The sequence below is a fragment of the Andrographis paniculata genome, unplaced genomic scaffold, assembly GCF_009805555.1.
Source record: "Andrographis paniculata isolate CXL003 unplaced genomic scaffold, ASM980555v1 Contig51END, whole genome shotgun sequence".
Lineage (NCBI taxonomy): Eukaryota > Viridiplantae > Streptophyta > Magnoliopsida > Lamiales > Acanthaceae > Andrographis > Andrographis paniculata.
Window position 1 is genome coordinate 1,165,198 of NW_026137586.1, and position 14,946 is coordinate 1,180,143.

General features: G+C 33.6%; 2 protein-coding genes across 4 annotated transcripts; both read right to left on the reverse strand.

The window, feature by feature from the left end:
• Nucleotides 1-548: 548 nt before the first annotated feature.
• On the reverse strand, nucleotides 549-6,572 carry LOC127253836 (uncharacterized). 2 transcript variants are annotated; one of them, XM_051278617.1, is made up of 15 exons: nucleotides 6,449-6,572; nucleotides 5,373-5,521; nucleotides 5,181-5,292; nucleotides 4,969-5,088; nucleotides 4,348-4,452; nucleotides 3,699-3,782; nucleotides 3,490-3,605; nucleotides 3,143-3,244; nucleotides 2,914-3,027; nucleotides 2,775-2,831; nucleotides 2,215-2,281; nucleotides 1,969-2,022; nucleotides 1,673-1,747; nucleotides 989-1,024; nucleotides 549-900 (listed from the first exon to the last, which is right to left on the reverse strand). In XM_051278617.1, the coding sequence occupies exons 2-15, from the start codon at nucleotides 5,390-5,392 to the stop codon at nucleotides 802-804; spliced, it is 1,161 nt and encodes a 386-aa protein (XP_051134574.1). In that variant the 5' UTR covers nucleotides 5,393-5,521; nucleotides 6,449-6,572; the 3' UTR covers nucleotides 549-801. The 2 variants fall into 2 exon arrangements, with proteins under 2 accessions (XP_051134574.1, XP_051134573.1); XM_051278616.1 differs by having other exon boundaries at nucleotides 6,346-6,545.
• Nucleotides 6,573-9,544: 2,972 nt separating this feature from the next.
• On the reverse strand, nucleotides 9,545-13,202 carry LOC127253751 (uncharacterized). Of its 2 annotated transcripts, XM_051278507.1 has the most exons (5): nucleotides 13,164-13,202; nucleotides 11,802-12,960; nucleotides 11,035-11,708; nucleotides 10,387-10,954; nucleotides 9,545-10,047 (listed from the first exon to the last, which is right to left on the reverse strand). In XM_051278507.1, exons 2-5 carry the CDS (start codon nucleotides 12,914-12,916, stop codon nucleotides 9,597-9,599), a joined length of 2,808 nt encoding a protein of 935 aa, XP_051134464.1. In that variant the 5' UTR covers nucleotides 12,917-12,960; nucleotides 13,164-13,202; the 3' UTR covers nucleotides 9,545-9,596. The 2 variants fall into 2 exon arrangements, with proteins under 2 accessions (XP_051134464.1, XP_051134463.1); XM_051278506.1 differs by lacking the exon at nucleotides 13,164-13,202 and having other exon boundaries at nucleotides 11,802-13,139.
• Nucleotides 13,203-14,946: the final 1,744 nt, after the last annotated feature.

Genomic DNA, 14,946 nt, shown 5'->3' on the forward strand with positions numbered 1-14,946 from the left:
CGTCCCGTATATTATGGACGATATGGTAATTTAGGTAAAATATGATTAGTAAATAATTAAGAAGTATATTAGTAAAAATAATTATGTATAATAAAAATAATTGTGAATTAAGATTAAAATAACTAAATAGTTTAATTAAGATTAAAAAAAAATAAAATTTAAAATAAGATTAAAGTGTATAATTATATTTCAAAAAAAAAATGGACAAATTACTTGGGACGGACGAAAATATAAAATAGGGACAAATTATGTGGGACAGAGGTAGTAATTTTCCCCTTAGAAAAATCCTCCAAATCCTTTACGACTCACAAATTTCGCAAGTTACTAATACACACGTGGAGATAAAATCCAACGGTCGTCTTTCATCAAACTTAACCAAACCAATATTCAGCTCTAGCTCATCAAACCAATGTTCTTGAAAATAAATAACCCTTTAAAATCATAACTAAGGTCCAATTATGCTTTAGATGTCAAAAATAATTATGTTTATATTTAGCCGATCAAAACAAAACTACATATTAGGCCAATTGCAACAACACATAGATCCATAGCAATAATATTCATCGATGGCGATGGCGATAAAACCGAAACAACCTTCTCTATATATATGTATATATATCTACTACTTATGCACAAGCAAAGGAGTCGCGTACCTATGGCCGTCACACAGCTATATATACAGACATCACATAGAAGGATCGGGCAGGGGCTGCTCTGCGGAGATGATGAAGCAAAAAATATCTCAGCAATATACAGACAAACAGACACGATAGATCTGTGTCAGATCCGGCAAAGCATGCTTCAAAGATGCTTGCCGTCAATTTGTGAAAAATACGACTTGTCTGCATTCGCCAGGCGATCCTGGAAAAGCCCCCACTCATATTTGCATCGCTCTCGTACCTGTTTTCAACATACGTTAGCACGTATCATAGAGTTGCAATGATCCACTACGATGAGCCAATTTTTAGCAACTATACATACAACATACCCCTTTCCATCCGGCTTTTCCACTGTCTGATTCACCCTGAGCATTGATAAGAACGAAAGAAGGAAATTTATGGAAGAGTAGATATACGAGCCAACACATGTAATTGGGCGAACCAAATGAAGACAATAATATAGAGAAGGTAAAGTACACAATTTGGGTAAATTAAGCTTTCCAACAATTAAGGTTGTAGTTGTAAAGATCGGTGAGTTGTGACTATTAACAGGTTACCAAGCCATTGTTGATTGCCGTTTTCGATTGATTAAACAGTATATACTAACGAATAAATAATATGCTTCATACAATAAAAAGGCAACTCCTAGTCTTGCATTAGTTTATTCTTCAAAAACAATAGGCAACTATTGTGGCCACGTTATCAATATTATGTCTATTTATAAAAATGGAAATAGATTTCTTTCAAGTTTCCCGGCAGTGAGTGCATGATCTATGTTAATTGAATTCCAATGACTATAAAACAAAGGTTATAGCTCCATTGCTCCAACATAACTCCAAACGCTGAAATTTCTATTAAATAAATCTACATCCCAGAGAAATAGTAAATGCCAGTGTCGAGAAATCTAATCCTAGGTATCTAGTATATTATCAAGGATACTTAATTCATTAAAAATATAAGTGATTATAACGATGGGTAGTAAAAACGCCCTTAGAGAATTGTGGGTTCCTGACCTGATTTCCAAGTGAAGGAATCACTTGATGCACAATCCACTGGGAATCTACAACACCAATTTTTTCATGTGGTGGCTGCAGCAAAAATTAGTGCAACATTTCAGGATTAAAATTGCGCTTTAGCGTTAAAAGTTGGATCACATCTTGTAAGCACAGTATTATATCTAGATCTACATTTTTCTTCATCATATCACTCAATTTGAGCATTATATTGCATTGTTAGGTGTGATCTTTTTTTACTGATATGGTTATAGTAGTGGCAATGGAGAGAGAGTGAGGGAGAGAGAATCACTGACATCCACACATCTTCTCAAAGCAAAATCCAATCCCCATCCGTGAACCAAATCATTCTGCAAACATATGATTATGTGAGAATTGAGTGACTAAAATATACTGACAGCAGAAACAGAACAAATAAAATGATAATGAGTGCCAAAAGTGATTCCGTTCGTGTCATGTAAGTTCTCACAAGATACAGTCTCAAGAGGATGAAAGGGGAAGAGATCAGGGGAAACATATTGAATGCCCACAAGATATGCTACCTGAATCATATGCCATACACATTTCCAAGCTTGACGAGAAAATACTGGAGCCATTATTTCCACAAATCTGCAAAACAATCATAACAATAAGCTATATATCATGAAGTGTTCCAGTTTGTCATCATAAATAGCTAGGCTAATACTATAATGGTGTATGCCTGTAACAATGAACATCGAAAACTATCATCCCCCTTAGCCACTTCCAGTTATTACATTCACGACAACTAAACCAAACACCCAAAAAGGGTCAAACTAATAAAATATAACCATGCCTATAATACAAGTATCTGTTTCTTCAAATAAAGCACATGTTCGCTTCCTTCTCTTCCATCCACTAAGACGACCTCACACCCCAACCCCCACACATATATATTATTTGCTTTTCACCCTTTTTGTTTTGTTCTTTAACACAACTTTGCTTTCTGAATGACTTTATTTTACAATTAAAAAAATATAAAAAAATTTCTTTACATGGGATGAATAACTTTTCACACACATGTATAAACAAATGCAAAGCCACAAACAAATGTTTCTAAGCAGCCCAGGGACGAAGAGCTTACGCTGCACATGGAGGCAAATTAGGATCACTACACCAGCCTGGTTTCTCCTCTGTATTCCTGTTATAAATATGTTAATCTTTGGGTTAATATGCCACAGAAATCGATGTCAGAAGAATTTACAGTAAACCCCTCATCCTACTTGTGAACTTCTCTGTCACCTCGCCTCTTCGTCATTTGCCAAGTCAGTCCATGGTTGGGTTCAAGGCCAGGTTGGGAAATCTCTAACCCATGCTTCTTAACCAATTCAATATACCTTCCATATGAATAAGGGTTAGTAGTTGAGTTAAAAGAGAATATAAAAAATGAAATACAACATAAAAGGCATCGCATATGAAACTCAATGAACTAGTTATAGGGGAGATTCTTACTTCTCCGCATTAAAGTGTTCGACTCCAAGATCTTCATCCCAAATGAAAATGTAATCATAAGCTGCTACAACATCTGGATGGAGAAATCTCTTTGCATACCACCTACAAGTTCAGACAATTCATCGAAGTATCTTAGAGAGGATAATTTTCATACCTCAAAGTGAGGCTCAAAAATGAAATTGATGGAACATATTATTGATTTAATCTTTAACAGCGAAAGCTTTGAATCTCTTTGATTTGTCAAGTTATAAGGATCAAGTATAGTAAGATTCTATATGCTTATAATTCATAATGAGCTTTGACATATGGAGAAGTCCAGAAGCTGGAAAAGTTGAGCACAATATTACCATTTTGTTTGTTTTCTAACACTGACATGCACAGCACGCTGTGACCACTCAAATTGATCCCATTCACTTGTCCGCCCATCATAATGAAAAAGCATTATCTGAAAATCCTCAGAGAACTGTAATAACACAGATAAATTAGTGTTGCGATGTCAGGGAATGTAAACACATGGAAATCTATTTAAGGAGAGTAATTTTAAACTGGCTTTTACCTTTTTCACGGCTTCATTAATATTTCTCTGCTGATCAAAACCAACTGTAAATGTTACTAGGTACTTCGGCTTCTTTTTCAAATCCTGAAATTCAAGACTGCTTTGTGAGAACACTCCAACAACCTAATATAATGACATTACTTCTGCAAAGCCCATAAAACAAAGCTCAAAAAACATAACATTAGGTCCCAACCATCATCATCATTAATTATATACACAGAAAGACCACATTGAAGACACTTATAAATAATGGGGAAAGATGATCAATGAAATTGCTACAAGCACAAAACCGACAAGATGCACACATAATGCAGCAAAAAAAGCTCTGTTTAGACAACAATACTTTTGGACTTCGGCACTATTCAACTTTTCAAAAATATTACATCAAATATATTTTTCTCTCACAAAACATCACATCAATTACTAACTTTTTACTATTTCCGAAATTTCAAAACTCCAAAACTCTCCACAAGCCTTTGTCTAAACAAACAATAGTATAATTACAAGAGCATCTAATTATACTAAAAATATGAAGAATGAAGCTTCAAATAAGCACAGTGATCAGCATTACACAAGGAAAATCAATAAAGCATGTGCAACCAATAAGAGTATATAACTATTACAAATATGTACATTTTTTAAGCCCTACCTCACTAGGATCACCCCATAAACGCCTCAGATAAAAATCTGATTCTGAGACTATAATTCCAGGAGGTAAAGACTCTGCGCCACGAGGATTGGTAGGAACATATATCTGAAAGCAAAATATGGGTCAAAATGAACATTCTGCTGAGTGCTGACAGGACCAAACAGAACAAAATCCATATGAAATTTAATAAAACAGTACGGAATCAAGAAAGGGAACATATATTCAAAAAATGATATTAAATAAGGTTTGTTAGGAAATTACAGTGGTAAAGAGAAGGACATCAGAAAATTTGTATCGATATGCAGAAACCCCAAACAACATATGCCTTTGTTGGAGTTAACAACACATTTTACAGAGAATGAGGGAAAGCATCCCAATCCTTGTGCAAAGACCACCAAATAAATGGCAACGTGAAAGATAATAAATAAATGAAATTAAAAGTAACTTCTTTCCTCATTGGCATGCATCATTAAGGAGACATTCATTACAAAATCTACTGTAGGTATATAGGATGGATATTATCCAACGACATCAATCATCACTTTTATATCAGAATGATGCCCATGACTCACTATAAAAGCAAATATATAGTAAATGAACACATGTGAGCAAAAGAATTACCTTGGGTGTCATAGGAGTACTACCTGAACCAAGATTTTCTGGAAAACTACGACTACCACTATGATCATTGTCATTAAAGGCCGAATCAAGAGACGATATTATACTTGAATGTAGATTAATCTGAAAATGAACATATGGATTACAATATGTCTATCGTATTTGATGATGAACAACCTTCAAAGACCAAAATTTAAAGATAATCATGTCCGTACCTTACTTAAAGAAACAGAAGGAAATGAAATTCCTATAAAATATCCAAATACCATTCCCATGATGGTTGTTATGAGGAGCCGTGCACCATCATTTGACTTCTTGAAAACCCCACTGCATAGCCACAAAAACACCAGTAACTAACAAATTACAGGATCATTCATCAATGTGATTCAGTGTGTAACTCTTCAAACCTTCGAAGTGAGGTTCCCATTGTGCCAAAAAGAATCGGTCAAGTCAAAGTCCAAGAACTAAGGCAGAAACCAATAATTTGAGTACTTGATTAAAAATCGCATCTACCACTTAAAACAAAGCTGAAAATGCGCCTTCAGAACTGATAATCCTGTACAACATGTTCACAGGAAACAAAAATTATGGAGGTTACGGTTTGTTTTATCAACTGAACATCAAGGTATCAGCAATCAACAATCTCTCCAGAAAAAACTTTCGAATTACAGCACTCTACATCAAAAATCTTAACAGCTCAAACTGTTCAAAAAGCAGGAGAACGTACAGATCGAAATCACTACACCAAACAATCAAGACAAGCGCATATAAAACCTTAAATCAGACTTGGATCCACTAGAAACAAATCCTGAAGCACATTACTACCGTCCCAATTACCAAAACCTAAGACCACATTTCCATTCGATGAATAATCCCAATAGCTGAATTCATATCAACTTTCTAAACAATTCAAATCTTTCTAGAGACAGATTAAACATCACGAAAAAAACCCAAACAGAATTAAACGTCCACTCACTACGGAATCAAAATCAACCTACAAAACCTCGAATCAAAGTTTGATCTGCGAGACACAAACCAAAACCAGATTCCACCAACCGCACTAAAACTCAAACTAAAAATCTCTCCCCACCGATTAAAAATAACCCAATCATACACTCATACGAAAGTTGCAGCTAATAAGTGAATCAGTGATTGAATAAGCACATAAATCCTAAACCCAGATGATGAAAAAAAAAATTAAATAAAATTAAATACAGAAAAATAGCCGAAGCAATCAAATTAACTGTAGGCTATTAGCAAGCAAAACTAGATTAGGGCAAAGAATAGGACTATAATTAATAGCATTATCGTAATCATGCTCCTGTTTCTAAGATCGACAAACCGAACTCATAAATGCTCCAGAAAAGGAAGAAAACGCACATCAATTAAAGAAGCCGCAGATACGAAACAACAATTAAGTTAATGAAGTTGGAAATGAAAGTAAATCAAATGTAGGGTGTAGATTTTCGCAATCAGGGCTCACAGATTCGGCCTGCGGAGAGAGAAGTGGAGAAGAAGAGCGAGAGAGCGCATTTGCGTTCCATACAGCTTGCGATTGCATCGAATCAATAACCCAAAAAAGCGAACGTTTGGTGCTGCAAAAAGAATATGGCAATGAAAAAGGTGAAAAACGAATATCAAAGTGGTTTTCGTAATTACGTTTTTGTCCTCTTCTTTTATTGTATTTACATTTGCACCCTTAACTTAATTTAACTTGACCCATCCTCTTGCTGTGATTGCATTAAAGTTTTGGCGTTAATTATTTTGTGGGTTGGTTATGACTACACGTTTTTATAATGGTAAAAAAAGTGGGTACCGGTTCAAATATAAATTGGAAGTTGAGTTTGTGAATACTTTATTTAATTTTTAATATTTAATTTATAATATCATAAATATAAAATTAAAAATTTTAAAATATATATTTTTAAATATTTTAAAAATTTGCTTCCCGTGAATACATATTTTAAATTTCATAATTTATATAAAAAAAATTATTTGTTTATTTTATATTTTGATTTAAATGAATTTTCTTATTTGAAGTATATAAAATCTTATAGATAATATAAAAATAATAATTATATTTTTTTTTTTTGGAAAAATGTGAATTATTTTCACAAAAACAACACACTTTAATTAAATTATTTATATTGTATTAAATCATTATTTTAATTTTAATAGTATAAAATTTTGAATTTAAATATAAAATTAATTTTTAATATAATATAAAAAAAATTTAAAATTATTTATTTAATTTAATATATTTAAAGTGAAAATATTTCTAGTAAAAATTATATACACATCCATTATTCCAATTAATGCTATTTATTTTTCTTAATAAATATATACTAAACATCCATAAAAATATAAATAGATTAATATAAGTGTTAGTTGTATTTGTTATGTTTCTAATTTCGAGTTTTGATTTAATATTTTATTTAAAAAAATATAATATTTTTATAGAGAAAAGAATATTGGAATTTGTTCACTTTATATGTTTTTTAATAATATAAACATTAAATAGGATATATAAAAATAGTTCTGCCTAGTTTCAAATATCCTTGCAACATTTTTTTTATTTTTGTTATGTCTTAAATACTTTGCAATATTTTTAAAATAGAAAATAATTAATTATATTTAATTTCTAGTACATATTTTATCACATCGCATCATCCAAATAAAAAAATAAAATATATATTTCTCTCTCCATCGTATTATCTAATTTATAAATTATCATACTTAGTACTATCTACCTAAAAATTCGTGCCAAAAATAAATATTACATCTTATTTGGGACGGAGAGAATATTGTTTTAATATGACATTAATAAATTAAAATTTAAAATGGGTTTGTATGCTTTGATTTGAATTTGATTTGTATTTATTTTTGCTTAAACAACTACTTAGAGTGTTTGTTTTGGGGAATTGAATTTTAAATACATTAGTCATCTCATTTTTTTCTTTTCAAAAATATCAAATCAAACACTTATTTTTTATTTTTTATATTATACTAAAAATTAATTTTACATTCAAAACATCACATTAACATCTATTTATATCACATCATTTAAATCCCAATTCAAAATCCAAACTCCCAAACAAACACAACCTTAATGTAACATTCTATTTTTGAAAAATACTATATTTTTATAAAAAAATCGTTTGAATTGAATACCAGTAATTTTAATTGAAAATCAAAACTAAACTATAGAAATAAACAAACAACAAAAAGTAAAATAAAAAGTAGGAAATGCATGGAAAGGCGTATATGGGTAAGGGAATATTGCTTTCACTTTACGGATAACATTAGTTGGTTTCCTGTGTTTGTATTTTAACGATTATTTATTTATTTATTTATTAATATTGGTCTTAAATTTGATTAAATCCGTTAGAGGAATAACATTTCAGCTCCAGAACTATAGCTTTAATTGGATTTGGTACAGGAGAGTATAAAGAATATTGATATTATATTAATAGTTGATAAAAAATATAGATAAAATACTTTTTTGCCCTTGTGAGTATATTAGTGTAAAAAATAGTGGCAATTGTGTAATAAAAATAAAAAGAAGTAGGGATAGTTTTACGGTGATATGATTATTTATGAAAATAAGATTATTGTTTTGAGACGGACAAAAATAGTAAACAAGACTATTGTAGTGGGACGGAGGGAGTATTAAATTCCCACAACAAAGACATATTATTCGAGTTTATTTGTATGTTGTCCGTTTTGGATTGAATCCGCACAAATTTATTTTTAACATACTAGTGAAATTCATATGGAACTTATAAGGAGTTAGATTTTCTTCTGGATCTTAGGTCTGCACCCACCAGTTTGAATAGTTTTTTCTAAAAAAATATTTTTTATTATGAAATATGAAAAATTGCAAAAATATTATATAAAATAATATTTTGTATATTTTTATTATTATGTGTATATTGTATATTATATATTGTATTTTTAATAATATATATATTTTTATAATTGTGCCATTCTCAAATATAAAACAAGGATCCTTTATAATTTGTTTTTATATCAATAGTTATTTGAACGAGTTTGTTTTTTTTGAAGTTATGTTTGAAAATATTAATAAATTAAAATAATATTGATACAATATAATAGATATAATACATGTTTTGAATAAAAAATATCTTTTAAATAATTTGAAAATATATATATATATATAATGCCATAACATAATCAAACTCAAATAACTAAGGGTACGTTTCTTTAGACCAATTTTCTCATATTTTACTACTTAAATTTTTCAAAAAAAATATATTTTTTTCTCTCACAAAATATCTCATCAAACATTATTATAATATAATCCCAAACCAAATTTTCTCAAACTCAACGAATAGGAACACACCCTTAGATCTGAAAATATGATTTTTAGACCGAAATTGTTATACGTATGAATTTGGCATTACTATTATTATTATATTTTTTTCATAGCATAAAAATGGCACTAGATAAAAATGACATCTTTTATTTTGACCAATCGACATGTTTTAAATTTTCCTCGTATTTTTACAATTGACATAATGTAATATAATGCATGTATTCATCCTCGAATAAAATGAAATCGAATAAAAAAAATAAAATTTTTTAGTAAGTACAAAATAAATTAAATTCAGTCAGAATGGCGCGCAATGCGAAGGCAGGCCGGTCAGGTAGTCGACGGCGACGACCTGACCGGCGCTGCATTCGAGCACATCCTGCCCGAGCTTTGCTCCGGCGGCCTTAAGCCCTTTAAGTGACACCGCCTGATTGAACAGGTTCAACGACGGCAACTTCGACGCCGGCGGGAGCTTCCCGTTGGGCAACAGGGACCTGAAGTCCTGCATGAGTAGCGGGACTTCGAAGTCCGTTTTGTCGTGGCGGACGACGTTGTCCTTAGCGTTCACGTGCGCCCCCGGCTCCATATGATTCGTCGAGAAGCTTGCTTGCCTCGGGAAGTTCGGGTATAGGCTCACGTACCCTCGTAGGTACATCATGTCGATCAAGAACTTCTTCCACGATGCTTGCCACCCGTTCGTCCGGGATTTCGGGATTTGGACCGGATTTTGCTTCGCATCCTCGGTGAATCTGTCGATGAAATGAATTAGTTTTATGTTTCTGTTAGATGATTATCTGACCTAAAAGTTTAAGTTTCGTATTCTCAGTGAATTTGTCGAGCGACATGATATGCGACGAATGAAGTATTTTATTGTTTATGTTTTAAATTACCATTTTATTTAAAAATTTAAGCTTATAGAGAAATGAATAATTAATAATATATGCGATGAATGAATTAATCTATCGTTTCTGTTAGAATTACTATTTTACCTCAATGTTTAAGCGGCTAGAGAAATGCATAATTAATTATATATTATATAATTTTTATTTTTATTTTTTATTTTTTATTTTTTATTTTTTCTGAAGTACCTCATGTTCATGTAGACGTAGAATTCTCTCCAGTGTTTAGGGAAGAAAACCGCGCCCCAACTACACGGGAGTTGGTGAAGATATGGCGTGTTCGGATGGATACGCCTGAAGAAGTCGGTCGCGTTCCATTTGGGGCGTTCTTTAACGACCTCGACTATTCGCGGCGTGTAGAGTGAGATCGACGATAATTCCGGGAGGGACACTTGAGGATCGTAGTGATACGACAAGATTGCGTATTTGATCCATAGATAGTAATACGGCGAGACCTCGATGTCATCCTCGAGCAAAAGGCCAAAATCGTCGTCCGACGACGGGTACCAACTCTCACTCACGGCGCGGATTAGCCCGCCTTGGATTATTCTCCGTCGAAGGGTTTTAGGCCCGTGTGGCCACTCGAACGAGCTCACAAGCTTCACTGTTGCCTCGTCGACTTTGCTATCCATGTTAAACGATATCGGGACCTCGTCCCCTAAATAGTACGCGTTGGTTAGCGACTTGAGAAGCCTCGTTAGAGAATTCGCCCGATTTTGCGTGATGATGCTTATCGAAAGCCTCATTCGATTCCAATCTGTTGGTCGAACCATCGAATGTTACGATCTGTTAGAGAGAATATGATGTGAAAAAGACACAGTAAATGAGAGTTCTTACTAGGTAAAGCCGTCGAGCGAAGATCGGCCATCCATAGGGCTTTTGGAATCGAGGATCTCCGTAAAAGTACCAATGACGAGGTGTTTGCGTTGATCTCCGACGCCATTTTCAAAGCTTTTCTAACCGTCGGATCGATATCCGATGTCGCGATCACCAAGCTCGGGTTATGGATCTTGATCAACCCTTTCATGCTAGCATACACACCTTGCAATACCGGCACCTCCGACTTCGAACTAATCGTCGACAAAGCACCTACTCCGAGATCGAAGATCTTGAACCGTCTCTCCTTGCACACGGCTTTCGACCATTTCAACGCTGCGGCCGCGCTTTCGCAAGGGCAAAAATCACCTCCCGAAACGACAATGTATGCTTTCTTTCCGACGTTGGTTCGGAATTTTTCGAATAGCGGCGACAAGGCTTTAACTTCTTCGACGGAATGCGCGTAGAACAATGCGTCAATCTTTTGCGGGTGCATCGCAGCCCATTGCGTAATGTAGCCCGTCGAGAGGGCTTTCCACCATTGATCGTCGCGAACTTGAACGATATCTTTGAAGATCACCGTCGTCTCGGACACATATGCCAGCCGGTGCTCGCTATCGCCCCATGTTTCTTTGTCCTTCGGATCGACCGGCAACACCAACGATCGAGCATCTCGGTACTTCTGTAGTTGATAGCTGCATTCGTAGTTTCATACGGTTAATTGGTCAAAATATTTAACAAAACATATCGAAAGGAACGAACAAGCCATCCGATCGATCGATCGATACCTCAAGTGCAAGTCTTCTCCCGTCATGAAAGTGAACGGCGTCTCGATGAAAAGAGTTTTAACTAGCTCGGCGGAGAGAAACCACGAGCTCGAAAGAAAATCGACTTGCACGACGCGATCGACATTGATGTCATAAGCGGGATCGGGCAAGTAAAGGCCAGCCTCTTTCGATCGAAACTTTCGATAGCTCGGAAAGGTGAAGTCTTTTTGTCGAAACGGTAGAATCCTTCCGATGCTCCCGAGTACCGAATTCTTGTACTTTTCGGTCCCGGCGACGTGCGACAAGATCTCCAACATCTTTCTTCCCGGGATCATATCATCGTCGAGTACGTACACGAAATCTGCGTCGCTCTGCAGCGCGATTTGGAACCTCCCGTAGTACTTGAAATCGTAGCTTGAACTTATGAAACTGATTCTTGAGTTGTTGTAGCCGTCGACGATCATCTTCAACGATCGCTCGTTAGGACTCCCGAACGAAAGCACCCAAACATGATGGAACGGGATCGTTTGGTGAAGCAACGAGTCAAGCTGCGAACACAACGTCTTACGCTTGAAATGGTTGAGGATCACCGTGATTTTCGGGGAGTTCGTTCCTCGTCGATCCCATTTCGATTTCATCGACATTAGCTCCGGCAGCGTCTCCGATCCGAGCGACTTCCTCTGGAAATCAAGCACTTCTCTGTAAAGCTCTGTTTTTAACTTGATCATCATCGCATCGCTCGATTTCTTTTGCTCGAAATCGATCTTCTCGTGCTCGCAAACTTGGGTTAGGTCGATCGCCACCGCCGTCACCGTCGCATTAATTTCTTGATAGCGATTCACGACGTGTGGCGCGACGATCAATTGCCGCCATTGATGTGCGAACTTCGTAGCCCACGTGAAGTCGGGTTTCGACCTTAAGTCGATTGCGGGGCTCATGAAGTACAACAAGAACGTCGCATATACGGCGAACCCGAATTGTAAGCACGTCAATGCCGTCACGAGGCGCGCCGGCGAAGACGATGACGACGACGATCGTTGTGCTTTGAGGTGCTTAGCCTTCCCTCCCATGTAATCGCTCAACATTCCTTCCAAGTAATCGCCATTCCTCATCGACGAATTTCGCGACAACCACATCGTCGTTGTCGTATCGTCGTAGCGATCGTCGAGTCTTCACTTCACTTCTCCGATCGATCGACGACGACAAAGAAACGCACAATGTCAAACTACGGCAATCAATCGAAACAACAGATACTAGTAATCGAGACTTAATTCGACGTCGGAGACTATCGAAAAAGCTCGATAAAATTATTTCGTATTAAAGTTAGAGGAGAAATAAAAGGAAAGGAAGTTTGCATAAAGTAAGAAAGTAAGTTGAAGATACCATGAAAACTGCAGCAAACTCACATGGGATATGTTTAAAACTATTTCAAAGCAATGCAATGTATCCATGATTTGAAAACTAACTTAAAAAGATAAATAAAAAAATAAATAATAATAATAATTAAATTAAATTAAATTTAAAAAATAAAAATAAAAAGCCTTCGCGGCCGCCGAGAAAACAGCAGTTTTATTACAGCATTAAGAACCCTAAGTGTTTGTTTTTGTTTTGCCAAAAAAAAAGAAGCTCAGATTTTACTCGTAGAAGTTTAGAACACAGAAATATAAATGCAGAAACAAATAATAGTCAAGATTCAGTTACCAATAATAATAATAAATAAATAAATAAAATAAAAAAGGAAAAACTTGAGGAAAACTCAAAGCCTGAACACAAATACCCAAACGGGATCGAACAAGAAATAAATGGTTTTTCATTACAACATACGTACGTACCTTAATATCAAAGGCAAAAAAAGTTATATATATATATGTATGTATGTATATGTGAAGAATTAATATATATATATATATATAAAGAATTGAAGAAACCCTTTTCTTCTTGAGCAAATTAAGGTTAAAGAAGGGTGAGAGAACATGGGATGATGAAGGGATATTTCATGAGCACCAACAAACTTATATATGAATTTAAATTAATTATTGCAAATTTAGGGTTGACTTTTTTATTTTAAAATAAAAATAAAAATAAAAATAATATTTTTTAAAAAAAATTAAAAATAAAAAATAAATAAATAAAAGGGAAATTTGGCAGCCACCTTCTATGGGGTCTTGTGAAATTTTGATTCTGAGAGTTAATGGAGATTTGCCAAACATGTCTTAATTTGGCGCTTGTTTGGATGGAATAAGAAGAAAAATAATATTCAATAATGTGTGGCGTTTTATTTTGAATAGGAAGAGAGTCAGCAACCAAACATGGTATAGTTAATACAAGAGTTAGGTATTTGGAAAATAAATAAATATTAATGCATGCAATTATTTTATTTTGTTACATTTCTGTTAATACGTACCCTCCCTCACCTGCAACATTTAACAATGTTTCAGCAAATATTATAAATTCAAAATTTTATCAACTCATTTTCTTAAACGAAAGCAGCTTCTATTTATTTATTTATTTATTTATTATAATAATAATATTAATTAATTGTTATTATTGTTTAGGGTAGTTATCTTTCAAAGCCATTGCAAAATACCTCAAAGATACTCTCACAACAAAGCTAAATAAATAAATAAATAATTATGTGTATTTTGATTTTTTATTCTTTTTTTTAGATAAAAATAATTACTACATAGAATGTTTTGCATGGTAAAATATAGGGGAAAAATATCCATGGTTATTACTACCTCCGTCTAGCCACAAAGTATACAGTAGTTTTTTTGGGTTGATATTTAAATATTAATTATTATATCAAAACGAAATAGAAAATGACAAAAATACATCTATTAGTATGTTGTAATACAAATACAATCTTATTTTTTGAGTAAACTATACAAATGTAAGAATATTTTTAATGTTAAATACAATTGCACAAAAACACATTGTTACTTCATAGCTGGACAAAGGTAGTATTATTTATTTTAAATATATATATATATATAATTATCTTACATTATTTATATATACATATATATATATATAAAACATTCCTTTTTATATAAATAATATCCCATCAAAAACTTACTTTTCATTTAAAAGTTACATAAAATAAAATTTATATTTTTTATTCAAGAATCTCATTCGATACTTATGTATGTTGTATCAAACATTTGTT